The sequence below is a fragment of the Littorina saxatilis genome, linkage group LG2 (genome assembly GCF_037325665.1).
Source record: "Littorina saxatilis isolate snail1 linkage group LG2, US_GU_Lsax_2.0, whole genome shotgun sequence".
NCBI classification, from domain to species: Eukaryota; Metazoa; Mollusca; class Gastropoda; order Littorinimorpha; family Littorinidae; genus Littorina; species Littorina saxatilis.
Genome location: NC_090246.1, coordinates 44,729,625 through 44,757,533, shown reverse-complemented (window position 1 = coordinate 44,757,533; position 27,909 = coordinate 44,729,625). Strand labels below are relative to the sequence as shown.

General features: G+C 39.4%; 1 protein-coding gene across 7 annotated transcripts in view; it reads left to right on the top strand.

The window, feature by feature from the left end:
- LOC138955311 (netrin receptor UNC5C-like) overlaps window positions 1–22,825 on the top strand; it is a 508,460-nt gene extending 485,635 nt beyond the window's left edge. For all 7 annotated transcript variants that reach the window (XM_070326944.1, XM_070326961.1, XM_070326954.1 and 4 more), the window contains 4 exons: window positions 7,025–7,195; window positions 10,802–10,935; window positions 17,341–17,442; window positions 19,364–22,825. In XM_070326944.1, coding sequence (XP_070183045.1) covers window positions 7,025–7,195; window positions 10,802–10,935; window positions 17,341–17,442; window positions 19,364–19,535 — 579 coding nt within the window. In that variant the 3' untranslated portion in view covers window positions 19,536–22,825. The remainder of the gene's footprint in view (window positions 1–7,024; window positions 7,196–10,801; window positions 10,936–17,340; window positions 17,443–19,363) is intronic.
- Window positions 22,826–27,909: the final 5,084 nt, after the last annotated feature.

Below are 27,909 nucleotides of genomic sequence, written 5' to 3'. Positions count from 1 at the left end.
AAGTTTTGTCCGTAAAATTTTTTTACTTCTCTCTGTTCGGATGGTAGGATAATCAGCTTGGTTTGCTGCTTCTTAAGTTCCGCAACCTCTCGTTGCAGTGCCGCAACGGCTTCCGCGGCTTCGTCTGCCATGATCTCGTTCAGGATGTAGTTGTTGTCCTGCGCGGTGTTACTGCGCCCATCCTGCCCTCGAAGTTGCTGAGGTCGTTCAGGATGTTGTTGTCCTGCGCGGTGTTACTGCGCCCATCCTGCCCTCGAAGTTGCTGAGGTCGTTCAGGATGTTGTTGTCCTGCGCGGTGTTACTGCGCCCATCCTGCCCTCGAAGTTGTTGAAGTCGTTCAGGATGTTGTTGTCCTGCGCGGTGTTACTGCGCCCATCCTGCCCTCAAAGTTGTTGAAGTCGTTCAGGATGTTGTTGTCCTGCGCGGTGTTACTGCGCCCATCCTGCCCTCGAAGTTGTTGAGGTCGTTCCCGCGTCCACAAGGCCCTGTGTCCATCCTGTTGTCGGCGACGCCACTTGTAGAAGGGTGGAAGGAGGAGGAGGAAAATAAAGACGACAAAGAAGTCTCTAAGACGTTGCCATTTCTCTTGCTCTTTATTCCATATTTAACTTGACATAACCTCCGGTAAACTTGTAAACATACAAGCTAGAAGCTAGAAGCTAGAAGTTTGAAGGGCCTGAAAACATACAAGAAACACTAGTAAGTATTTGTTCTAATAAAATTATACAAGAATCAAGTTCAAATAAAATTATAAAACAACCTTGAGTTGGAATGCCTGTGTTTTACAATTGCTTGAATGTGATCTGGCTGAGTGTCTGTATAAGTGCAAATGTTCAATGGAAATATTTCATAATGTTCCAAAAACGAATTTACAATTTGACTAACAATGTTATAAAGTCTCATGAAAAGAATCTAAGCTTTGATTGCTGACATTCAGAAATCAAACAGAACTGTTTACATATTGAAAAAGGGGTTTCCCCAACTACACACATTTCTACGACATCACTACTCTATGAGTAAACTAATACACCATTTCCGGTGACGTCATGGGTCTGTGCATGGAAATCCTTTTTATGACATCACAGGTTACACGAGATCTATTGACGTCACAATCTAAAAATACGTCAAAAAAATAGCTAAAGTGGGGAAGAAGAAGGGAAAGAGGGGTTGTACTTGATCACTATGCCTAGCTTGGGAAAAGTCTTAAAAATCATCTGAAACTGTTTCCCGCTGATTTACGCACTTATCTCATATCGGAATAACCAAAGCATCAAAAAATCAATGCTAATTGCTGATTCCGTTTACAGTATACATTTTCATAGGCCGGTCGAAAAAGCACATGTTTACTGCCTGACTTCACTTCAAATGGCTCTAACCGACAAACCATGAAGAAAACCCTCACATGAGCATACATCGTCAATAATGAAATAACAATGCATCATATTACATACCTTGGGACAAAGATCTTGCACACTCTTGCTTCGCTCTCCCTCTCCGCGCGAAAGCCACTCGGAAGGCGCAAGGATAAATTGTACGAATACTAAACATGAGGAGAAAGTAGGTGACAAGAAACTAGACCGGAGAAGAAAGTTATATTTATTTAGATTTCTGACTGAAACTATTTAGCTGTCGGAATAAAGGGACAGAAATATAGTTTTAGAGCAACACTCGATTTACTAATTTCAGGAAAGAGGTTGCATTAAGAAAACAAAAGGGACGCTAACTAAAATACTACGCAAAGAAAACTGGATCCCCATGAGCTCGAAGGTAGAAGTTTGATTCCGGATCTTCGGCAGCTCATAGGTACCAGTAGTTAGATTTTTGTCTGGTCACAATAATAAAAAATGATGATGATGATGATGATGATGATGATGATGATGATGATGATGATGATGATGATGATGATGATAAGGCATGAAGAGCATACACATGTGGTTATTCACAAAAGGAGGTCGTAAAACAGAGCATTCAGATTTGAAAATTAGGGCGCTCAAACACTAATTCTAAGACCTTCCTCGTGTGTGTTCTCATCTATTCAACTCTCAAAACGAACTCTGTGGCGCTCGGTTCAATTTCAAATCTGTATCTCTATGAATAGCGCATGAAATTTTCAGTGTCAAAAGGTAGGCCGAAAATTATGACCCGCGCATAAATTGTCGCATTGAGAATTACAGTCTTGGATGCCCACACAAAACACAGCCGTTTTCAATTTGAGTAACTGCGCTCAAACGTTTATTTTAAGGTATTCCTGGTGTGTGGTCACATAATTACAACCCCCAACCTGAACTGTTTTTAGCTCTTGAGGCGATTAGAGAAATTAACCCAACGACATGCACTTAAAAACATAAACATTCATTATTACATGCACATTCACGCGCCTGCCTTGCAGGCATATAATGCAACTCCTTTTCCAAAGATATAATGTAAAGAGAGAATCCTCGGATAAGATACATAAATTGCTTTAATATTTCTTATATCCGAGGTCTCCGGATAAGAAAACCCTCGGATTTAAGAAAGCAAAAAAAATAGATTCCCCTGGACTCTCTTACTGTATATTTGTATGTATAGATGTATGTATGTATTTTAAGCAGTATTATTACTACACAAAAAAGATAAATCTATTGAACACCACCCTTTTCTTATTCGGTGTGCAACCTTGCGCTTAGCCGTCTTACGGGATCGTTTTCACGCGGTACTGACACATTTTATGGTGTGCCGGGCCCAGCAGTGACATACATGACGGTTTGGGAGAGCTAGATCACATGAGGGAGGAGACGAGCTAAAAGAAACACAACTCAAGCAAGATCACATCCTCATCATCAGTCAGCATGGCATTCCAGGGGCAGCAAAGATAACTGTGACAGTCGTTCCAATCATACTAACTATTCCAAACAAGTTCAACAGAAGAGGTCCCTCTACAGCCGGCCTCAACCGCAAAGAACGACAGTATATTTTAGACAGTGTTCATACAGATGAAGTTACCAGGATTGTTGAACTGTATCAACTGTATCAACGGTGTACCGGAGACTTTGAATTCTTTAAGGAGTATGTATGTACACTTACTCCTATTGCTGGAATAGCAAAAGATTTCTGTGAATCTCGTCTTGATTTTGCCACAGAATGGTGTAGATGGTTCTGGCAGAACATGACTTATCACCTTCTTTATGCCCCCTGTCTCTCGCAACAAGCTTCCCATTAAGTAAACGCGGCTGCCTGCTTGTTTGTCTTTTGATTAGTCTGTTTCTTTGGGCGTTTTGCTGCTGGTTCTGGCAGTTATTTCTGACAGTCGCTCTCGATAGCCGTGTTAGCAGAGTCACTATTTGCTTTGACAATTCCCAAGGAAGTCTTCATTGAATGCTCTTCATCCCAACCAGATCGCTTTTCCCGCTGAGCCGTTATTTGTGATGTTCTTTTTTCCTCCTCAGCCTCACCCTCTTTATCCAAGACAATCTTGCACCACTCACTGCGCTCCTCTCACTGCTGGGGGATCATCTTGTCCGATCGAGGCTGCCCGGGCAGGCGATAAACAAATGAAGGGCTGAGCGGAAGGCTCAACGCGGTCTTTGGTGAATAAAATGCAGGCCATCTGTCTGCCAGCTCTGACGCTAAGAAACTGCTGCAGTTATACAAGATGTTGTAGAAGAGCTGAGTTGAAAACAGTTTGTGTAGACAAGGCCATGGTTCATGTTTCAATATACTGCTGGAGAGATGATAATTATGCAGCGAGTCCTGTACACGAGTCAGTTTTGACCGTTTCGTGTTTTTAGAATGTTTCAATGCAATATGATTTGTGCATACCCCCCTCTCTCTCTCTCTCTCTCTCTCTCTCTCTCTCTCTCTCTCTCTCTCAAAAGTTGTATTGGGCACGAAGAATACCTGGACATGATTCATGTGAGCCTTTATAAAGTTGTTTTGTCCAGATTTAGACTGGGGGTCTCCCCATTCAATGCCCATCGACATCGTTACTCTCACTCTGACACCAGTCGTGACTGTCCTTTCTGCCCGGATACTGCTGAAGACGAAAGCCATGTTGTTTTTTATTGCCCCACTTACGATGGCATCAGGCAGAGATATATTGGCAGAATACAGTATTTTTCAGACGAAGACTGTTTTCGATATTTGCTCACTTGTACGGTGGAGGATCAGCTTGTATCCTTTGCAAAGTACCTGTTCTTGGCCTCACGAATGCGACAAAAAAGACTTGCAGAAAACGAACCGCTCACGTGATTTTCGCGTTCCCTGTACGAACATATATCATGCTCTGGAATCATTGATGCATTCCCCGTAACAAGAGATTGACTTGAAGGTGCCGTAAACGTGAACTCCCTGGCATGTTACAACCTCTTCTTATTATGCATTTCATCTCGGAAAATATGTGCGTTAATTGCTGTGTGTGTGTGTGTGTGTGTGTGTGTGTGTGTGAGTGCGTGCGTGCGTGCATGCATGTATGTATGTTTATGTATTTACGTGCATGCGTGCATGCGCGCGCGCGCGTGTGTGTGTGTGTGTGTATGCTTTTGCTATCAAGCATATGATACCTACTGTAATAGTTTCATGCATTTGTTGTATGCATTTAATGACTGCTTCAGATGTGTATATTTGCATATAATTTGCTGTTTGTGTGCCCACACACGTGTGTATCTGTATGTGTGTGTGTGTGTGTGTGTGTGTCCGTGTCCGTGTCTGTACGTGTATATCTGTGTATGTGTCTTGGTGTCGTTTGACAATGTTTGCTTAAGTTATATTATCTTTCTAAGCTAAGTTTTCATGATTATGTCTCAACATTTGGCAGGCTCTTTCTTTATTTTGCCTCACTTATTTGCATGTGTAGGCTATGTTTAAAGCCCAATGTATCTCACCCTTATTAATTTCGTTTTATGCACCAATTTCATTTGTCTGAAAATTGTCAAAATCAACTCATTGATTAGAACAATAAAACATCCATCCATCCATCTCTCTCTCTCTCTCTCTCTCTCTCTCTCTCTCTCTCTCTCTCTCTCTCTCTCTCTCTCTCTCTCTCTCTCTCTCTCTCTCTCTCTCTCTCTCTCTCTCTCTCTGCCATGGAACGATAGAGCAGGATTGATAGCCGATAATGTATGTTAGTACTGTAAACTTGTTTGTCGTTGCACCTGTTGTTAATTCATGCGCTGGATATGTTTTTAGGTTTGAGAGAATGAGAGAGGGAACTATGAACTTTGAACTTTATTTATTTATCGAGGGTAACAGAATAAGCAATGTATACATGCTTTTTTTTTTATCCGGCCCTCGCCCATTGAGAGTAAGAGAGAGAGTGAGAGCGTGCGTGCGTTCGTGTGAGTGTATGTTGGAGAGAAAGAGATTGTCCATGAATACAAACACACGGCATGTATTACTGACCCCCTCCCCCCCCCCTCCCCACACCCCGTTGAAATTAACCTTGTGTGTTTAATCAATAAAATGTCTTATGTCTTACGTCTCTCTGCCATGGCAACAGACACATGAAAAGTACGACCGAAATAAGATTTAGTGTCTCCTATTCAAAACAAATGTCATATTTGTTTTTTGTGTTCTCTTTTTCTTGATGCTAGTTTTGTTTTTACCTGAAAGTCTTAATTAACAGACCTGTCAACCCCTTCCAAGGCCAACCTGTACTAATATGATTAAAAACTGTAATCAGGGCAACAATCCCTTACACACTCCCAAAAAATGAACACACACAAACCTGAGTTCACACGCAAGACTCGCAATTCACTCGCACGACATAAAAAAGAAGAAAGACCAGCTGGTAAATACTCAACATTTATTTTGTATTCATAAAACACATCTGATTTAGCATTAATAAATACATACAACTACTGTAAAACGCACCCACACAACTACTACTGTCCACCAGGAAAAATCACAGTCCAGTCTCACCTGATCACTTTAAGCTTAAATTTATAACACAGTCACACCCACACAACTACTACTGTCCACCAGGAAAAATCACAGTCCAGTCTCACCTGATCACTTTAAGCTTAAATGTATAACACAGTCACACCCACACTGTGACAACTACTACTGTCCACCAGGAAAAATCACAGTCCAGTCTCACCAGATCACTTTAAGCTTAAATGTATAACACAGTCACACCCACACAACTACTTTGTACTACTGTTCACCAGGAAAAATCACAGTCCAGTCTCACTAGATCACTTCAAGCATGACACTTGTTGTAGGTAGCAGTAGCTGACTTTGCCGTGGCAAGCAGATTGACTGTGGTAATGGTTTTATGGCATTGGCTTGCGTCACATCTTCTTCCGTTGGAAAGCGGCTGTCTCGTTTCTGGAAATGTTGGTTCACAGGCTTGAACTGTTTCGAACGAAGCAATGATTGTTTGTGTACCGCCGTTTCAAAATGCTGCTTCAATTCGTAGTGACCAGAAGCAGTAACTTTCACTTTGATGTGCGAGCCACATGTCACGCACAAACTGTACTCCTTTCCCTTGTCCGATGATCGCACGACACCAAAGTACGTTTTCTCCCACTCCGACATGTGCTGACCATGTCCGGCTTTCTTTCTTTTCTTCGCTGGCCTCTCCATCTTCAGTTGTAGCATGAAAAGTGACGCGAATCGTTGTCTGTCGCTGAAGTAAGTTGTGAAAACAAAGACCAAATCTCGCGACACGGAAGTAGCGGATTGGGCCACAGCGCCCTCTATGATACCTTCTGCGCATGCGCACAAGCTCAGTTACAGTCTTTTTCTGTTAGTTGTTGTCGTCTGCTAAACAGAAACGAATCTGATGATCGGTTTCGAATCTTTGTTCAGGTTTTGAATTTTCCCGTACAATTCCCGTACAATTTGGTTTACCCGTACAGCTAGGCGTTGTACGCCGTACTCACCAAAATTTGAGTAAATCCCGTACAAAATACGGGAAAACCGTACAGGTTGACAGGTCTGAATTAAAGGTACTCAAAAGTACTTCAGCTGTATCCGTTGTTATGGCTACGGCCAAAATGCCAGATGGTAGCTGACTCGTGTGTGTGTGTGTGTGTGTGTGTTTCAGGAGATCCCGTTCCGACACATCTGGAGTGGAAACCAGAACAACCTGCACTGCTCGTTCAGCCTGGAGCTGGTGGACCGCAGCAACCCCCGCCTGGCCTGCAAGATCCAGGTCTACCAGAAGGGCATCCTGCAGAACAGGCAGCTCCTCAACGTCAACACCAACTTCAAGGAGGTGCGTTAAGCCATCATGATCGCTAGCACAAGTCTGTCAGTCTGTCCCTTTGCCTGTCTGTTTGTCTATCTTCATTCAGACAGTTCCAAAGGTCTGCCACTTACAAACTATAACATCATTTCCTCTGTCGCTCTTTGTTGTTAGACTTTCTGCTTTTTACATTCAGTCAAGTAATGACTAAATGTTTTAATGAGAGCGGAGAGCGAGGGTTGTCTCCCGATGTATGAGTGTGTGTGTGACAAGCATTTCTCAGAAACTACCCGACGGATTTTCATAAAAAATGATGCATTCATTTTTCAGGACATTTTCTAAATGCGTTTTTCTTCGATTTTTATTAGGGCTATATGATGTCATATTGGACCGTTGGCAAAAGTTGAGGCGGCACTCTCACGGTTGCTGTCTTTTATCAATTTGTTTGAAATTTTTGTTACATGATTTTTGACTTAGTGCGGACTTCCGGATTGCATTTCGGCTTGGTACCTTAACAATTCGTTTATGAAATGTTCACTCAAAATTAGCCAACTTTGTTGATTTCTTAAAAGTCGATATTTGAATCACAAAGGTGACATCATTGTATTCTGTATCCAAAAATATATGGTTTTGTTGAGTTTGATTGAAAAAAGAGCTTAAAATGAAGAAAACCGTTAAATAGCGACTTTCTTTATTGTTTGAAGAAGACACATACAATTATCATTTCTCTGTTCCTTATCATTGATTAAAAAAATATATAGTTTATGGTGTTTGGCGATGAAAATGTGCTTAACATGCAGAAATTCCTTGAAAGGAAATAATGCTTCCAGCCTGTACTGATTGTACACTCTGTTCGGTCGATCAAGATAAACGAACGTCGTATCAAGTCTGGAATACGCAAGTGACGTCATATTGAAAGGCGAGAAATAATGACACCACCTTGCGACTTTTGTTCCCCCAAAACACAGTACAGATTTTGCCCCAAGTTTATTTTTGTCTTCTCATAACTCTCTCTCTCTCTCTGTCTCTTGTTTGACAAAGAAAGTCAGAGAGAACTGGGCGTATCGCTTGACTGAATGGTTAATCACGCCTCAGTGTTCTTCTCATTACTGTATTATTTAAGTAATTGAGACAACACAGTGCGCGAAGAGATTTATAGAGCAAATCGAGAAAATGAATTATTGAATGAAGCGCGTAGCCCTGAGTTCAATAATTATTTTAGAGCTTTGCTCTATAAATCTCTTAGCGCACTGTGATTGTTCCAATAACGATATTGTCAGTAACCACAAGAGATTAGAACGTTTGATAAGGCACATTTTTTTCTGCGGACGTTTGGATCATTTTGAGGATTGGTCAAGTTAGATCTACTTCTTTGTGTGTGCCAGTGTCACGAACTGAAAACTGCCTGAACAATCCTTTTCATTGGGGTCAATGTGCATGCGCTAACATGGGGAGATTAATCAGGTCGTGAACAACCTAACCCTTACCCTAATCCTAACCCTAATCCTAACCCATGGTTCGTTCGGTCAAAAAGTCCAAGATTGGCGCATGCGCATTGACCGCAATAAGAAGGATTGTTCAGCAGAGGTTTTAGTTCGTGACACCGGCCTTCCGGCATCTCGAGACAGATGCAAATTTCGGGGGTATTTGATGGCTTGATCACCGATCATGCATTTTATGATTTGATGACCCTCTACACGTTTTATCGATTAGCAGCTAACAGTATGAGTTACAGTTATGCTTAATGTACCTCTGAGCATGCAGTTTTACTTTTATATTCAATTATTTATTGGTAGCAAAACATGTACCAGATGTTTCTATGCTAAAAAAAAATTTTTTTTTAAATGAACACCCCTGATAGTCGCTGCTTCGCCGATTTCCTAAAATTAAGGTTGGCATGTTATTTCTCGTGTTGTATCTGCATTCATGGGGAAGACTGATGCTAAGTTTATATGGTAAGAATGTTTTGAATCCCTCAAGTTTTCTACTTCCATAGTTGTTGCCTTGAAATAAGCGAAAACCTTTCATTTCAGTACTGAACTGACGCAGTCGTCTGCTACGTAGTACAGTTAATCGAATTAGTCTACTTCCAAATGCTGCTCTAACTCGAAATCTGTCATAATAACACTTGTGCTTTTAGTCGTGGGGAATTTTAGGCTCAAGTATCATTTGGGGAATTTTAGGCTCAAGCATCATTTGGGGAATTTTAGGCTCAAGCATCATTTGGTGCTACATGTCACTAACACGGAGGATGAGAAGAGTATTCTCAAATCGAAAGAAGGGACCCCCAAAGGCGCATGAATACACTCTCAGTGATTGTTAGCGCACTCTAGGAGCTATGCTTGCAGCCTGTATCTGTCCTCACCTTATACACTTGGACAGAAACCCCAAGCCCTGTCTCAAAAACACTCACCGTAAGCACACCAAGATATATCTTTGAGCACACACAAGGGAATTATTATTAATATACTAACCTACCCATACTTCATTCTCTTGATCCAGCGTATTTATGTCATGTAATACATGTTACTTTGTCATCCAGAAATGCTGGTAGAAAAGCGCACAAAAGTGTAGAAATCACCCAAGAGAGATTCCACACAAAAATAACATTTTGTTGATTAGAAATTTTTTATTTTTTTATTTAAGAAAGTAAAGTTTAATATTTCCCTAATATTTCTTCTTTTTCTCCTCCTCCGCTTGGCGTAATCTTTCATGATTTCACTATGTGTTTCCGCATTAGTGACATTTCAGGGGAATTCATTTTCAGCAATGTTGAAAAAAAATTCACACACTATCTTATTAGTTAATAATATTAGTTAATCTAGCCTGAGCAAAAACAAAACAATATGAACATAAAACCTGGTTATGACTTTTCACGGAACAGCTCGATCTTTTGTCTTGAATGGAGTTGCAAATCATAGACATGCATACTGCAAGCATGTTTTTATTTTTGTCATCGATGATTTTTCTGTCTTATACTGAACAAATATATCATAATGTTAACTGCGATTTTTCATGACAATTTTTCTGGAAAATGTTTTTTCTAAAAATGAATGTGTTCAAGCAGTGTATGCACCCTCCCTATTTAAAAATTCCACACAAAAATCCATTACAGCTCGAATCCTTCGAAAATATTTTTTCTTTTTCTTTTTAAAGACCAGAGAACATTTGTCTTCTTCTTCTTCTTCTTCTTCCGTAGAGGACTGGGTTCTTGCGAACGTCTCAGAGTCCTGCGGTTGAGTCACTGTTACCGAGAGTGGCTAGCTCCGGCAAACAGGGAGATTAAAAAGGTGGGGAGGTTAAAACTATGTACAGGGGAGAGTGCGTTCAAGGGGCTCTCATGCCCGACTGCAGTAGACTGCTGCCGAGACGGGAATGAAACGACTCCAGGGAGGGAGCCGATGATATTAATGTTGGTAACTTATTCCATTCAAAGATGGTGCGGGGGAAAAATATGTGTGAAAGGGCTGGGTGGAGGGTGTACTCCTGGTGCAGCATCAAAACATACATTTGTATCAAAACATTTACTTGATATTAAAAATTGTTGGTCCATAACGCAAGAACACAAAAGCAAAGGATGGGATTTCCTTCAGTGGTGTCTGTCTAACTAAGGCAGTGTTGATGCATGTGCTTCAGAAGGGGACTCCAGTACAGTGTGGAGGTGGGGGTACCATGAAGACCCGGGGATCCACAGTCAACACTAACTCTACCAACTCCAGCTCTGGCTTCAGCTCCATGGTCACACTAGATCCTTCTGCACAAGTCTTCAGGTGAGGCAATGGGGGCTGAATTCTAGCATGGGCTGTGTGTGTGTGTGTGTGTGTGTGTGTGTGTGTGTGTGTGTGTGTGTGTGTGTGTGTGTGTGAAAAAGTGGTAGAGAGGATAAAGAGAAATGAAGAAGGCAGAGAACTCCATGTTTTATAATAGTTTCTTTTAGCATTCTTTTAACAGTGTTTCACATGAAATCGCCAGTGAATATGCTTTTCTTTATGGAACGTGGTGCATCTCAATTTCAATTTAGAGCTCATAGGTATGTTTCTTAGCGGCCTTTCACAAAAGCGCATTTGCAGCGAGCGGCTCTGATAGCAAAAGTGTGCCGCTGGCCATCCAGCTATACACATAGACTATTTATCCCCGAGTACGCTAGTACTAGGGCTCAGCAGACTTTAATTGTGTGTCTGTCTGTCTGTCTGTCTCCACTTAACAGCTTATTGCTGGGAAACTACTGGGCGCAGTTCGTTCAAAAGTTGATACACTAACTTGATAATAGGTCCGATTGATCGTATTAAAACTTCATAATGTTACCTGGGACCTAAATGCGAAATAAACCACAAAAACGACTTGGCCATAGGAGGAGTTCACACCGGCGGGGCAACACGCAGCCATTGACCTGATAGAACAGCCGAACGCGTCACACAAAAATACGTCATGACAAAGTTACACGCAAGGCGAAAGAGACTTTGACGTCATTTACTTTTGTTCGGAATTTTTCGTCTGTTCCTAGCTTGTCAGTGAAGACCTGACGTGAGTAAGCTTACCCAAAACGTCTTTGTTCTCTATTCTCATTGCAGCTGTGAAATAATCAGTCTTGTGTCTCGGTCGTGTAGGTACAGAGTTTGCTTCTGCAATCATTGTGTTCGTGTTGATGACGGCTTCATAAGACAAAATAATAAGCGAATCTATCGCGAGGAAGACGTTTATGTACAAATCACCGAACCCAACCCATTTTTGGGGGTGCATATCGCTGGATTTTTCTGAAGAATAAACTGCATGTGGTTAATTTCATCCGTTTAATGCTTGTCGAAACATATCTGATCACAGATGAGGTCGCAGTTTGTAGGTTGAATCTATGAATCGGCCAGAGATAGATCTGCATTTCTGGTCAGAAACCAACATTCACACCACAGACATTCCAAACATTTATATTTATTGAGCGAGCCAGTCTAAAGAGTACTCGGGTCCAGCGCGAGCGTTTTTTATTTACATTATTTTAATGACATTTCTTGAACGCTGAAGAAGAAGATTACACTCATTGCAATGAAACTAGAAACAAAATATTTGTCCACTCCTACTGTTAAAGACAAAAAATATATGGAAAGGAAAGAGTAAATCAAACGAACATAGCTTTTAAAAAAAAAATTTTTAACGTTCTGATCTGAACCAACTTATACTGAAATGACTGGCTAAGAAGTTTTTGGTTGTGGCAAACACTGAGGATGTAAGGTTAATAGAGTAACTTTGCTACTCCATCACAAAATATAAACCTTCCATCAACAAGGAAAAAAATTATTTTCACCTATCTTAACAGCGGCATTCAGTCAGATTGATTACACTTGACGGGCGCAGTGGTGGTGGTAAGACGTCGGCCTCCTAATAGGGAGGTCGTGAGTAAGTGCCAAAAGGTGTGCACGAAAAGCGGACAAAGGGGCTAAAAAATAAAAGTTGACAAACAAGACTGATATTGTGATTTTTGCAAAGACAACAGAACCCAATTATGTCCAGAAGTAGTCAAACCTCAAAACAGTTGGAAGTATCCAAGATGTAAGCACCATGCACTTTTCAAACAATATTTTTTGCTTTGTTACAAAATATTGACCACACTGTGACCTTGAAACTTGAAACAGATCAACTAGACTTTGGTTTTGGTATGAACAGAAGTTTAATAAAGTTACATTTTTACATTTTTTACCCAAACCATACCCCTAGGTCGACCAAACTTGGTTCATGTTTGAAGGTCATCGAATCATATAGAAGCGAATGAGATGTCAATGGTCTAGCTTTTAAAATCTTCAAGAAATTAATCATTTTTCCATATTTTGATTCGAACATCACTCCGTTGTGACCTTGACATTTCACAAACGTCAACCAGACTTTGGTCACGTCAGAAGAGGCATCCAACCCTAGAAATGGTTAAAGTGTAAACTCTAGTTTTAAAAATGTTCAAAACATTGATAATTTTCCATTTTAAGATCCCAAGTTGACCCTGTTGTGACCCTGTCTTTGGTCAACCAGACTTGGGTCATGTTTGGAAGAGCTCAAGCTCTAGATCTACAAAGATGCACATGTGTTTAAGTTCTAGCCTCAGAAATATAAATACGAGCTAGTGACTATAACGTAGCCACGTTTTGAAGCTTAAAAGGAATCAACTTTCTGGCCTGCACTCGACCCCAATAGCTGTGACTTTGTAATTTGAGTATTATCACCCATACTGTAGTTACATGTAAAGGTCATCGATCAAGGGCGGATCAATTCACTTTGGAGGGGGGGGTTACAAAATGACTGCGAAGATACAAGTTGACGGCGCCAAAGGCGCCTAAGCCTCTAGGGGGGTCCGGGGGCATGCCCCCCCGAAAATTTTTTTATCCAAAGAAGCAAAAGAGAGCTATCTGGTGCATCCTGAGCCAATGAATTACCTCTTTTTTGGGGGGGTGGGGGGGTGGGGGGGGGTTACGTAACCTGTGTAACCCCCCCCCCCCCAGATCTGCCCTTGTCGATGAAGTTTCAACTCTCTAGCTTACAATAAGTTTGATAATTTCATAACTTCGCATTATTTGTGCTTCAACTTGACCCTGCTGTGACCTTGAAATTTGACGAGAAACATTTGAAGAATCATTAAGCAAAGGTGTTGTGCGAAGTGCCAAGGCTATTGCTTTAAAGGCAATGCAGAAAATCATTTGTTATCCCTGTTAAGCCATACGCGACCGAGTTGTGACCTTGAAATTAGACAAGGGTCAATTATACTTCTACCATGCCTGAAGGCTGGTTTTTTAGCACCCAACTTGTGTGAATTTTCAAAGTTCTAGATGTACAAATGGTCAATAAATTGATAATTTTCCATTTTGATGATCCCAACTCGACCCTGTTGCGACCTTGAAATTTTACAAGACTCAACTTAAGCTTTAATTTCCATCTCGGAGAATTATCAAGCAAATGTGTTATACCAAGTTCAATTTCTCCAGCTTCAAAAGCAATGCCACCCATACGCAACCCAGCTGTGATCTTGAATTGTACAAGGGTCAACCAGACTTCCAACATGTCAGAAGGCTATTTAACCCCAAATATGCGTGAAGATTCAAAGTTCTAGCTTTACAAGTGTCTGAGAAAAAAATGCCGTTTTTTACAGGCAGGAGAACCAGTCGTGACCTTGAATTTTGTTGAGGATCGACTTGATCTTCTCCATGTCGAAGGATAATTGATCGATTGCGTTGTATGAAGTTTCAAGGTTCTAACTTTAAAAATAAAGCAGAAATGGATAACAGTCTGTTTTTTTAACCCATGAGCGACACGGCTGTGACCTTGAGATTTGACAAGGGTCAACCAGACTTTCACCGTGTCAAAACGTTACCAAGCCCTGAATGTGTGTAAAGTTTCAAGTTTCTAGCTTACCACAAAGCTATGAAAAGGATTATTGTCTGTTTGTTTGTTTTTTACCTGTATGAGACCCTGCTGTGACCTTCACATTTGACAAGGATCTTTCTGAACTTCTTTGTGTCGGAGAATCATTGAGCTACGGCGTTTATGATGTTCGAAGGCTCTCCCTTTAAAAACAACGGAAAAAAGTGATAATTTAAAAAAAAAAATTGGCCCATACATGACCTTGAGATTAGACAAAGGTCAACCAGACTTCCACCGTGTATGGAGGCTATTAAGCCCAAAAGTGTGTGAACTTTAGGGTTCTTGCTTTGAATAATTCTGAGAAAAAGGTTAATATCCGTGGGTTTTTTTTACCAACACGAGACCTTGCTATGACCTTCAAATTTCTCAAAGATCAACCTGAAAGTTTCCTTGTCGAATGATGATTAAGCAAAAGCGTTGTTTGAAGTTTCAAGGTTATAGCTTCAAAAATCTCTGAAAAAATATTTTTCTTCCGTTTTTTGATCTCCATGTGACCCAGCCGTGACCTTGAAATTTGACAAGGGTCAACAAGACTTTTACCATGCATGGGGGCGATTTAGCCCCAAATGTATGTGAAGTTTCAAGGTTTTAACTTAAAAAAGTCTGAGAAAATAATATATTTTCTTTTTTGAGAATGTGTTGCACGCAAGACATCACGACAAACGCTCGTGTTTTTATTTTGTTGCTTTAAGGTCGACTTGCGTACCCGCTCTTTTGCTAATCTCAATTAAAATTCATCTTGGAAGTTCGGTTTTATTACGCTTATAATTAAGAAGATTAAACTAAGACAACAAATAGTTAGTTTTCCCATTAAACTCGATAAGGTAGTGACATTTTATGTTGAACGCAAGATAGTGTCGCACGCAAGATCTCAAAAGATGTTGACGACATAATTTCAACACTTGGTAGCGCGTTCGTGATTTCTTCACAAATTTGAACACAGAATGTGTCACGTGGTTCCCTAGATGAAGTAGATCCTTGTACATGTAAGTTTTGTTTTTAAAAGAAAATAACCGTTAATTACCGAACATTATGTCGCACGCAAGATATGACGACATTTTCAGGTCGTTTTCAAAAATGCTGTTCAAAAGTTCTGCAGTCTTTGCTGGATTACTTGAAAGACAGCAGTTTGATACACCGTTATCGCTTGACGTGTCGACATCAATTCCAGAGTTTTTGAAAAAGAAATTTAGTAAATATCTGCGATTGAAAAATGTATGCCGTGCGACACCTTAAAATTCGGTTATCGAAAAAAAAATGTCTCTCGAGATTTAGATATGACGTTTGGTCTCGTCTGTTAAGCGATGTTTCAGGCATTCAATCAAACTAAATGCAAGGCATTTGTGCTTCTTGTTATTTTTCTGTGGCATATTCAAAACGCGAGGTATCACGATGTCCGTTTTCAGATGGCCGGTTTTGGCGTTATTTTTGACTTTAAACAAAGATAACTTGAAAACCGTACAAGTCAGACACACGAAATTATGTCCACTATATCTTCGCACATTCATCCACACACACACCAATCTTCAGCAGACACACGTTTTTAGAAACATTTTTATTGTAAAACAAAAGCCGTCTTCTGTTCTGTGAGCACCTTTTGGCACTTAGTCATATGTTTTTGGAATCAGAAAATGATAAAGAATAAGATGAACGTTGGATCGTTTTATAAAAAAAAATTTAATTACAATTTTCAGATTTGTAATGACCTCAATTAATTTTTAAGCCTCCAAGCTGAAATGCAATACCAAAGTCCGGCCTTCGTCGAAGATTGCTTGGCCAAAATTTCAATCAATTTGATTAAAAAATGAGGGTGTGACAGTGCCGCCTCAACTTTTACAAAAAGCCGGATATGACGTCACCAAAAAATGAAAAAAACGTCTGGGGATATCATACCCAGGAACTCTCATGTCAAATTTCATAAAGATCGGTCAAGTAGTTTACTCTGAATCGCTCTACACACACACACACACACACACACATACACCACGACCCTCGTTTCGATTCCCCCTCTATGTTAAAACATTTAAGTCAAAACTTGACTAAATGTAAAAAGACACCAGTCGGCCGTTGTTTATACACACTTTTACTGTTCAGCGTCAGCAGTGGATCTGACCTACCCAGCTGGCCGTGAATGCAAAAAAAATGGGTCGAGTGATCACAATTCACCATGGCTGACCTTTTTTTTTTTTTACAAATTTTCAATATTACTGGTATGAAAAGAAATGAGACAATGAAAAATAATATCCCCATACATGTACTTCCTTTTCGGTTTTTTTTTTGGGGGGGGGGGGGTGGGGTGTGAATAAATGTCTTTGGTGATGTACCTCAACACTGTTATGACCGCATTTTCCAAATTTATTAACATTTTTGTCAATCTTAGACGCGATTCAGAATACGGGATTGCATTTTAGCATTGAAGCTTAAAAATTGATTCATTGAATTGTTCATCAAAATTCTGCCTGAAATTGAAAGTGCAATACATTGTATATTAACCGACACAAAAGAAGTTTACTTGCATTCTTTGGGGTTTTTCCCCTGAATCAAAAAATTATAGAGATAAAATGTGCTTAAAATCAAAAAATTAATTTTTATGAATACTAAGTTAATGTTTGCTTCTTTTACCAGGAAAGTCTCGGTCGAAGGGTTCCGGCCAGCCTAGGACTTACTGTACTGGTCTTGTTAAATGATGAAACCTGTTCAGTGTCATTCACTGGCCGACAGATTGACTGAATGTTTGCATATCTCTTTACATAACTTGTTAATGTGTCTCTCGTTGCTAGGTTACCGCCACACATACGCAGTCAGTTGTGCATGCTGCTGGACCCTCCCAATGCGCGTGGCAATGACTGGAGGATGCTAGCACAGGCTCTCACTGTAGACAGGTAGGTATCAGTGCACTCTGTTACAGAACATAAAATAAAAGCATCATACTTGCTGACTTTCAGAGGCAGAAGACCTGTATGTTTTTCTATACAGAAAATAAACATGAAAAACACCCATGGAAATCAAATGAAAAGCTTGATTGTGTGGGAAAATCCTGTCTACATTTTTTCTTCTATTTTATCCACCAGGCCAACTTTCAGTTTGTGGCACACTTAAAAAACAAAGAAATAGCAGGTCTGGTTGGGAGAGGGCTCAGGAATGAAGTGATGAAAAACTGCGGACTTCGCCCTACAGACCAGATTAAAGATATAGCATGGCTGGGAATGCAGAAAAAGAAGAAGTGATGATAAACTGCGGACTTCGCCCTACAGACCGGATTGAAGATGTAGCATGGCTGGGAATGCAGAAAAAGAAGAAGTGATGAAAAACTGCGGACTTCACCCTACAGACCGGGGGCGGGGGATGTAGCTCAGTCGGTAGCGCGCTGGATTTGTATCCAGTTGGCCACTGTCAGCGTGAGTTCGTCCCCACGTTCGGCGAGAGATTTATTTCTCAGAGTCAACTTTGTGTGCAGACTCTCCTCGGTGTCCGAACACCCCCGTGTGTACACGCAAGCACAAGACCAAGTGCGCAAGAAAAAGATCCTGTAATCCATGTCAGAGTTCGGTGGGTTATAGAAACACGAAAATACCCAGCATGCTTCCTCCGAAAGCGGCGTATGGCTGCCTAAATGGCGGGGTAAAAACGGTCATACACGTAAAAGCCACGGGAATTTCAGCCCATGAACGAACAAACAAACAAAACCCTACAGACCGGATTGAAGATGTAGCATGGCTGGGAATGCAGAAAAAGAAGAAGTGATGAAAAGTGTCAAACAAATTAACATGGCTGGCAGAAGAACCATATACACACAGTTTAGGTAGACTGCCTGCATGGTTCAAGGGAGGTAACAATAAGACGTGTTGCTGGGCTTTGCTGGGAAGATGGGAGAAAACTTTACAAAAGCAGCAAGGCTGTCGGATCTTTTCATATGTTTGTACATACCATAACCAATTTTCTACACTACTCGTCATAAAAACTATACACATAAATTTAGCTGTAGATCTTTGTGATGCAGCCAGTTATATTCAAACCAAGTATATTGCCAGAAAGGTAATTCATTCCCCTACCGTATGAAATAGAGTTTCATTTTTCATTAATTAGTGTTTATGCAGTGTACCGAAGACCTAGGACACCCCCCATACACATTATTTAAGCTGTTGTTTTGCTATTTTGAAGAAGACTGGTGTCAGCCTCGTCAGAAGCCGTAAAAGGCCTGTTTTGGCATCTTTTTTGTGGGCTTTGTTGTTTTGTAATGGCTCATTGTATTGCTTTTAAATTTGACATGAGTATTGATAACACAATTGCAAATACGTTTGTTTAAAAATCATGGCGTTTTGATGAGTTTGTTGGACGGACTGGAACTTTTCAGAAAAGTTTTATTAAACTGTAATAACTGTTTACAGTGTAGTTGCACAAATTCAGCATTTTGCACACTTCAACACAAATGAATATTACAATTGGGGATCAATTTTGGTACAAAAGCAACAACGCGCTTGTGCGGTAGGGAAATGTGAACGCGAAACAACAATTACAAAAAACAGGTCTTCCAACAGCAAAACCCAGTCCAGCGCAGCAGACTGAACTGGCAGGTCACTCACAGCAATAATAAGCGTGCCAGTTCAGTCTGCTGCGCTGGACTGGGTTTTGCTGTTGGAATAAATGTTTTTTGTATACTGCCATATGTGAATATGCCACAAAGGGTAAATTTAAAATAGTACCATCGGAACTTTCCTACTATTTGACCAAGCCATGCAGCATGTTTGCAGTGCTTTAACTAATTTAGATAGTTTACTAACCCTTTGCTTTGTGTTCTTGCAGATACATCAACTACTTTGCCACAAAAGCCAGTCCGACAGATCAAATCCTGGATTTGTGGGAGGCGCGGCACCGAGAGGAAACAGCAGTAACAGATCTGATGAACATCCTGAGGGTGATGGGCAGGATGGATGCTGCGGCAGTGCTGGAGAAAGACATTGGCTCGTGGTTGTGATGTGGCCCTACTTCCGAGTACAGTACACACGCTTGATGGCTGGACCTTTGTTGAAGGATTGTGCATTTTTTCAGGACACCTGGTGACTGCGCTGATGCATGTCTGTTTCACAACTCATGGAAACTGCATTTTCTGTCCAGTCCTCTTAACATTTTCCACTGTGTTTCATGAACAAAAAACACAATCAAAATGGACAGGTTTAATTTTACAGACCTGATTTGATATTTTGCCGAGGATGGACTCTGAGGTGCTAAACAACACTGACTTTGACTAGTTGAGTTCACATTGTTGCTGCATCTGTCTCAAGGGCAAGCGAATTCACATCTGACTCCATTGCAGTCAGTTGAAAGAAACAGCACTTTGACAACAGACCTGTTTTTAGACAGGATGAGACTTCTGAGGCAGATTATGTGCATCAGAGAATCACAGAAACGGCTGAATTGGCAGATCATTTGCACAACAAATTGTGTCAATTCTCTTGTGTGAGGTGTTTTGGATCAGAGTGGATCACATGAAGCCATTGTGTTGACATTTTGCTCTGATCACTAGAGCAGATGTACACACACTGGCCTTTTTTAATACATGTGGTCTCATTTGTTTACATTACATTGTGTCGTACCAGAGGACAGAACTTAGTGCTTTCATTGTAAGACTGCAGTGCAAGTTGTGCTTTTCACCGTGTTCAGAGACCTACTCTGTGAGGTGAACTCAAAAATTTTGCAGATAATGCCTCCAGTCAACATGATATCAACTTAGAGCTTTTCATTCATGATTGTGGGTGCACAGAACCGTTCCAAGGAAGAAAGAAGTCTCTTACATTTATTTTGGAGAAAACAAAATCTGATGAACTGAATACTGAAAATGAAACAAATCGATTTCTCAATTGACATATATTCAAAACCTGATGGCGTTTTCCCCTCTTTTTTCTCCAATGAAGCAGATACTGAGCTTTCATTACTCACAGCGAACTGTGTTCAGCGAACTGTGTTCTTTTGCATGGTTAGCATGGTCAAGTCTTTTGTGATACAGATGCACACTGAATGGAAAAAAAACTCCACACTTACACCCCCAGATATATTAATTGATACCATGGCAACTCCAGCTGTCTACCTCTCTGACGCCTACCCGTATGGACGATGCTGGCAGAGTCAGTGGTAGTTTTGGGTGTGTTTTTATTCTGAAGATCAAGTGGACATACACTGTGTCTGACTATGCAACAGTATTTGGTTGAACAGATCGACCTTGCATTTCGTTATCCTGAAAAAAGGTTTTCAAAGCAGTCTGATGCACAACTCTCAACGTTTACCAAAAGAAGCGAACAGCAGTGGAAAGAGAACAGACTGATGTGCAGCATTATCACTGAGGTGTTTAAAATGATCCAAATTTGAATTTGAAATACTTCAAAGCATTATAACACTACACTTGCTTCAAGATTTATGAACATTTTGAAATGCGCATATATTCAAGATTATCATGTTGTTGTGAGTGACAGTTTAGAAACAAAAGAATATTTTCTGATAAGATGTAAGATGTGGGATATATAAACAAAGGTAAGATTTTTTCACAGTTTGTGTCCCGAGACAAACTATTATACACAGAAGCTAGACAAGATATGTTATGGTCAGCTTCTGTGCATATGTGTTCCATGCATAGAATTAAATATTATTCTCTCTTTCTTTTCAAAATGGTGCTCAACTCCTATGGTCTGTGGATAGATAATGTACAGTTGTGGACATCGGTCTGTGTTGGGCAGAATGGCAATGGCTCTTCTGACTGATGTGTGTTGCCTCTTCTGAGGCTGGTACAGATAGACAAGTGGAAAAGCTATTAGTGTAAGCTGGACCAGCAAATAATCACCCTAGATAATAAAGGAAAAACATTTTTAATTTGTGGAAAGGAGGGTAATGGAAACAGGAGAGAGCACTTTAGAAGGTGGAGTATAACTTTGATGATATCAGTTGCATTTTCTTCATTGGGATGATTTTTTCTGTTAAACAGAAAGAGACATGACTCACAATTAAGCATTGACTAAGTGAACTGATTGTGCTTGCCATTGATTCACTATTTATTAAAATGTGCCTAGTTTGTACATTTTTAATTGTCAATTCGGACATACAAACTTGAGCACTTTGTTCTGTTTGTCAAATATGTATGGTGTGAATGTTTTTGAATTCTGTGCTTTTATTGTGACGTGACTCCTATTGTGTTTGTCCATACCATTTCCAATCCTAGTGTATTCAGTAAAGAAAACACTATGCATTCATTTGGGTTGTTTTTCTATTTGTAAGAGCCACAGTTTTATGAAAGGAATAAGGTACAGCTTTTTTTTCTAAATAATAGTGGTGCTTAAGGTTGTAGAATAAGAAAAATCATTGCATACATTATGCTTTTATATGATATTTTTCGGTAATCCAGTGCAGATGTTTTGTTTCTGCTTACTGTTTTGTCAACACTTGATAAAAAATAATATGCACAGAAGAAATGGGATGAAATGGGATGAAATTTAATTTCAGAAATGCATAACTAGTAGTATTTCAAAGGCTGAAGTGATGATTTTAATTTGTTTCATATATTATGATTGCAAGAGCATTTTTTCTTTTCTTGTATGTGAAGCATTATGTAATGCATTCATGCAAACTTTCATCTATCAAGTATTGCAGTTTTAACCTGCTGAAAATAATAGGTAGTTAACAATTGTTTCAACTCAAGTTAGGCTTGATTCAAACTGTGTATCTTAATTGATATTTGTTCTATATCTTTTAAAGCAAGAGCTTATTATAATATGAGTCTCTTCAGTTTTCCCCATTTGATTCTTGTTGTGGGTGAAAATAAAAGCATGTACATATTTGGTATGGTCCCTGATGTCTAGTCACGGTCATTCATCCTTTCTTTGTTCTATTCAAATGCATTTCGAAGAATTTATACAGCTTGCCATCAGTCTGTTGTAGTTCTCTATTTCATTTTATCAGAGTAGTTCTCTATTTCATTTTAAGCGTTAAATTTGCTTTTTTTTCAAACAACCCTGATCATGTTAGTTTTATTTAGGGGGCAACATCTCATGTCTCAAAAATTATTTGTTGATTAATTAAGTAACATTAAAAAATTAACATTTTTTAAGTAGATATGACATGCTGTACAGAAATAAGAAGGTTCTATAATTTGCCCATGCTTTAAAAGAGAATATTCATGCAGAGAGAGAGAGAGAGAGAGAGAGAGAGAGAGAGTGTGTGTGTGTGTGTGTGTGTGTAATGTCCGGACTGCCATATTATATAAATGTATGTGTATCTGGGCTCCTTTTTGTCATTATTTTTGCGTGTGGAAACGAGAAAGAGGATCTTTTTGAATAATAATGTGATGAATTTGGGAAACATAAAACAGAAGTACTACCATCAGATCAATTAAACATTGAAAAGGGAAGACTGAAAACATACAATAATTAAATTTATACATTTTAAAAAGTGTCTGTAAGGTGTCTTAAAGCGTGCATCGCAACAGTTGTTACATGACAAGCAAATAGGAAATTGGCTTGTATCCTATTTTGGGGACTACAAGGCGTTGTACAAAGTGTGACCCCCACATTTTACTTAGAAATGAGAAAAGCCCAAAGCGTGTGGAAAAGGAAGAATAGGGTTGAAATGTCAGAGACAGAGAGAGAGAACTCGATCTCAAAACTTAACAACCCATAAGGACAAGTACATGTACAGTACCCGGCGAAATAAACGCAACACATTCGCGCCCACTGTTGCAAGTGATTTTTCATAATTTTCAAATTGTCGTAAAAAATTAACCAGATATTAGGTAAATCAAAAAGAAAAATAGATTCGTAGATTGGCTCTAGGATTAATCGTTTTTGTTTTTTACTTTTTCATAAATTGTGTTCAAGCGAGTCGTGATTGCAGGCAAACGTGTCGCTTCAACACGCTACGAAAATCGTAAAATACATATTTTTTAAGAAGATAAAGACATTTTTGAAGGCAATTCATTTCTCAACAACTGAACAAGATCATTAAATTAGACTTATTCGCCAAAGCGTTCAATACTCCAATGAGCATAGATCACTTGACAGTGTTAAAAAGGGTTGTTTGGCAAAAGCTCCTTCGCACAAAATCGACGTAATGATTTCTTTGAAAACCAAAGTGTCTAGTCTACACAAACAGACTGTAACTAGAAAAAAAATCCTGCGCTTTTTATGTTTTTTCCTTCCTTAACTCATATTTACACACACACATGCACACACATACACACACACACACACACACACACACACACACACACCATCCATACACACAGATAAACAAACAAACAAGCAAACAAACAAAGTCGCGAAGATGTGCTTCGCAGTGCTGAAATAGACGCAAACGGTCACTTTGATGATCACTGTCACTAATTCTCAAAAGTTATCTTTCTCACATTCAAAACAACAGTGTGTTTCTAGTTATAGTCTGTTCGTGTTCGCCCGTATTCTTGAAAAGTCTGCAAAATTGTGTCCGTCAAAGTCAAACTGTCCGGTATTTGTTTATATCGCTGGGTAATTATGTTTTTTTCCCTGGTATTCATGTGAATCTGGTAGAAGGTCAGCAGCTACCAGTGTTGGTTATTTTTAGAATAGGAGGTAAGGTTCCCTATGCTTGCTCTTCTCTGCGCATGCGTTACCGGCGTTTCCGCCGGCGTGTCAGTTTTAAAGTGAATAGCAACAACCAACAAACCAAATGAAATAAAAACAAGGGGGGATTTTTATTTATTTTTTTTTAATTTTCAAGCTAAGTTGCATGATTGCTGCTACCGTTATTTTTGTTGCCTTCTCTCTCATTTTTTTTTGGTTTAAATTTCAAGCCGGAAGCATCCTTCTTTATTGGTCTTTATTTTTTTTCAATCAAATGTTTACATTTTTGAGTCACTTGAGAAAAAGTGACTCTATGTAATCGGTCAGTGTTAGTCTGTCCGTCCGGCCGGCCGGCCGGCCGTCCGTAGACACCACCTTAACGTTGGACTTTTCTCGGAAACTATCAAAGCGATCCGGCTCATATTTTGTTTAGTCGTGACCTCCAATGACCTCTACACTTTAACGATGGTTTCGTTGACCTTTGACCTTTTTCAAGGTCACAGGTCAGCGTCAAAGGAAAAATTAGACATTTTATATCTTTGACAAAGTTCATCGGATGTGATTGAAACTTTGTAGGATTATTCTTTACATCAAAGTATTTACATCTGTAGCCTTTTACGAACGTTATCAGAAAAACAAGGGAGATAACTAGCCTTTTCTGTTCGGCAACACACAACTTAACGTTGGGCTTTTCTCGGAAACTATAAAAGTGACCGGGCTCAAATTTTATGTGAACGTGACTCCCAGTGACCTCTACACTTTGACGTCTGCTTTGGTGACCTTTGACCTTTTTCAAGGTCACAGGTATGTCTTGAAGGAAAAAAATTGAAATATCATATCTCTGAAACTATTCATCGGATTTGATTCAAACTTTATAGGATTATTCTTTACATCAAATTATTTACATCTGTATTGTGTTGTGAATAGCAATTTCTTCCTGTCCATCTGATGCCTCATATAATATTCAGAACTGCGAAAGTGACTCGATCGAGCGTTTGCTCTTCTTGTTAATTTAACAAACTAATATCATGTTAACCAAAGATTTAAACAACTAATTCCTGCCTAAAGTTAATGTTAAAAATCAATTTTGATATTCCTTACAATTCCTTCTTGCACATGAAGAAAATAAACAAAAATAAACAAATGACAAAGAGTAACAAATAATGATGGCCAGATAGTGATTTGAAGTCGACTCAATCGCGATAACCGTTCGGCCACGATATCAGTTTACAAATTCTCGACACTGTAATGCATTAAAGAAGACTCTAGCATGCTTTGGCCACAAAGCCGGTATGATCGAGCATCGGTTGAAATCTTTCGCGAGCAATATCTGGTATTTGTCCGCAATTCATTGGTGCTTAAATGACACAATATTTGAACAAGATTTATTCAGAATTGACGGTTTGAATAACGTATGAAAAGAGTGACATGGACAGTGTTGGTGAAGTTACCTGCGACTTTGGAGGGGAGGGGTCCTCTAACTTTACAGCTCGGTGACACCCCGGTAAGGCCTTATCGGGGTTTCATAAATAACACTTAGCGGACTTATTGAGCGGAAGTGGTTCTACAGGCCAGTATATGTGTTGCAGCTTTTACAAGAATACGGGCCCAGACACTTGGCCACAAATAGCACCTGGTTTTCAAAGAAATCATTACGTCGATTTCGTGTGAAGGAGCTTTTGCCAATAAAACACTTTTAACACTGTCTAAGTGATCTATGCTCATTTGCTTTGGCGAATAATTCTAATCTAATGATCTTGTTGAGAAATGAATTGCCTCCACAAGTGTCTTTATCTTCTTAACAAATATGCGTTTTTACGATTTTTGTAGCGTGTTGAAGTGACACGTTTGCCTGCAACCACTACTCGCTTGACCCCTACCCTGTATAACACAATTTATGAAAAAGTAAAAAACAAAAACGATTAAATACTATGGACTAATCATAGAGCCAGTAAAATGTCTTCCACGAATCTGTTTTTCTTTTTGATTTACCTTATCTGGTTCATATTTTACGACAATTTAGCCCTGCAAATATCAGCCTCATTTGGAGATGAACCCCCCCAAAATATGCACAGAGTAAGATGTGTCTAATTACTGAGAACAATCATTTTTAAAGTAAAAAATGTCAAACTAAACTCGCTTCTAACGTGGTGATTTTAGAAATTTCAGTTTTACTGATACAACACAGGTTGAAATTCAGTTTCTGCTTACAGTACTTGTATTATTTCATTAATAAAACAAAAAATCCGAGTGGATGCTAGCAACTCGAGAGACAGAATTGAAGCACACACAATTACCTTAGGTTTTAACAAGTAATGTGTTATAATGATAGTGTTCTTTCTGAAATTAGATTACATTTTTCCTAGTTTACGTCTAATTTTCTTCTATTACACCTAGCGTCTACTTCTCTGAGGCCGAAATCAACCGTTGAAAGTGCCCAAAAGTTGTACTCACATTTGGAGAAATAACCTGGCTTTCTCTGACATGTCTTGGTTTGTACACTGAAGGCCATCCTGAACTCAGGTCAAAATAAGTTACTTCCCTTCTGGTCTCATTTATCCCTGACAGGATGCCTTGTTTTTTTTACATGGTTAGAGCTTTTCGTAATGTGTAATTGATATAAGCAGATTCGCAATCGTCGATAATGATTTTTCATGGTGTTGTGTAATTTTTAAATTACAAAGGAATTGATATGTAAGACAGTTTCAAGCGAGCTATCTTTCGCGGGTGTATTTACTGTGCAAACAACTCTAAATATGGCAAAAGTGTCACGTGATCATCAACTTTGGCTACGAAGCAGACGATACTTTTTTCCGTAACCAGTTGGGAGTGATGCAACAATATCACGGTCTCCTTCCCACAGCAGTCTCAGCATTTCGACTTGTTTTAACCTTAGAACTGTGAAGAACAGAACATAGATCACTGTCGAAGTCGGCCAATCTGCAATCACTTTCGTCTCAGTTGGGAGATACTCTGTATTCTTGTTTTGATAGATTCCGCGCAGTAATTATGCATCCATAAGCGATAGCGTGGACCGATGATTATCAGAATTATCTGAAGGCGTGGTTTTTTTTTTACGTTACCTTTATACCATACCCCCCTAAAACAAATGACGTGTAAAACACAAGTTCCCTCAAATTGACTTGGAATTGAGCATTTTGTAAGCTTTAACTGATGACAAAAGATATTATGTTTAATGGTCAGACTTTCAACAGCCAGAACGCACTCTGTTGATTTGAAAAACGGCATGCGTATGACGTCACAACAGGTTGTCTTAAGCCCTCGTTAAGCACTCGCGCATGATAACAATAAATAAAAAAAAAACGGTAGAAACTGTTTTAAAGCAAATAGATATGAGAACAAGTGTTTCTGTGTTATATGAGAGATTGAGGCTTAAATTTCAGCCAAGAAACAGAACGGTGAATGTAATTCAGACTCATTAAAGATGAAGTAATAGAACAGCAGGTGCTTCACACTGAATCAGAATTCCAACTCTCTTTGTATTCAGTGCTAGATTTTGTTGTGACAAAAATGAATGACATACGCTATGTGTTATGTACTTTGACATTCATTCACATAGGCGCTCTTTTAATTTAATAGTGCTTTTTAATGGGGTTTTTAAATTATTTTTTTTTACCTCAGTTGCATGCCCTTTTTGTGCCCTTGTTTTCTTCTTCTTTTCTTTAGGGCGGGGAGCATCCTTCTTCATTGGTCTTTTTCTTTTCTTAATCAAATTCTCATATTTTCAATTAATTAATAAATAAACAAATA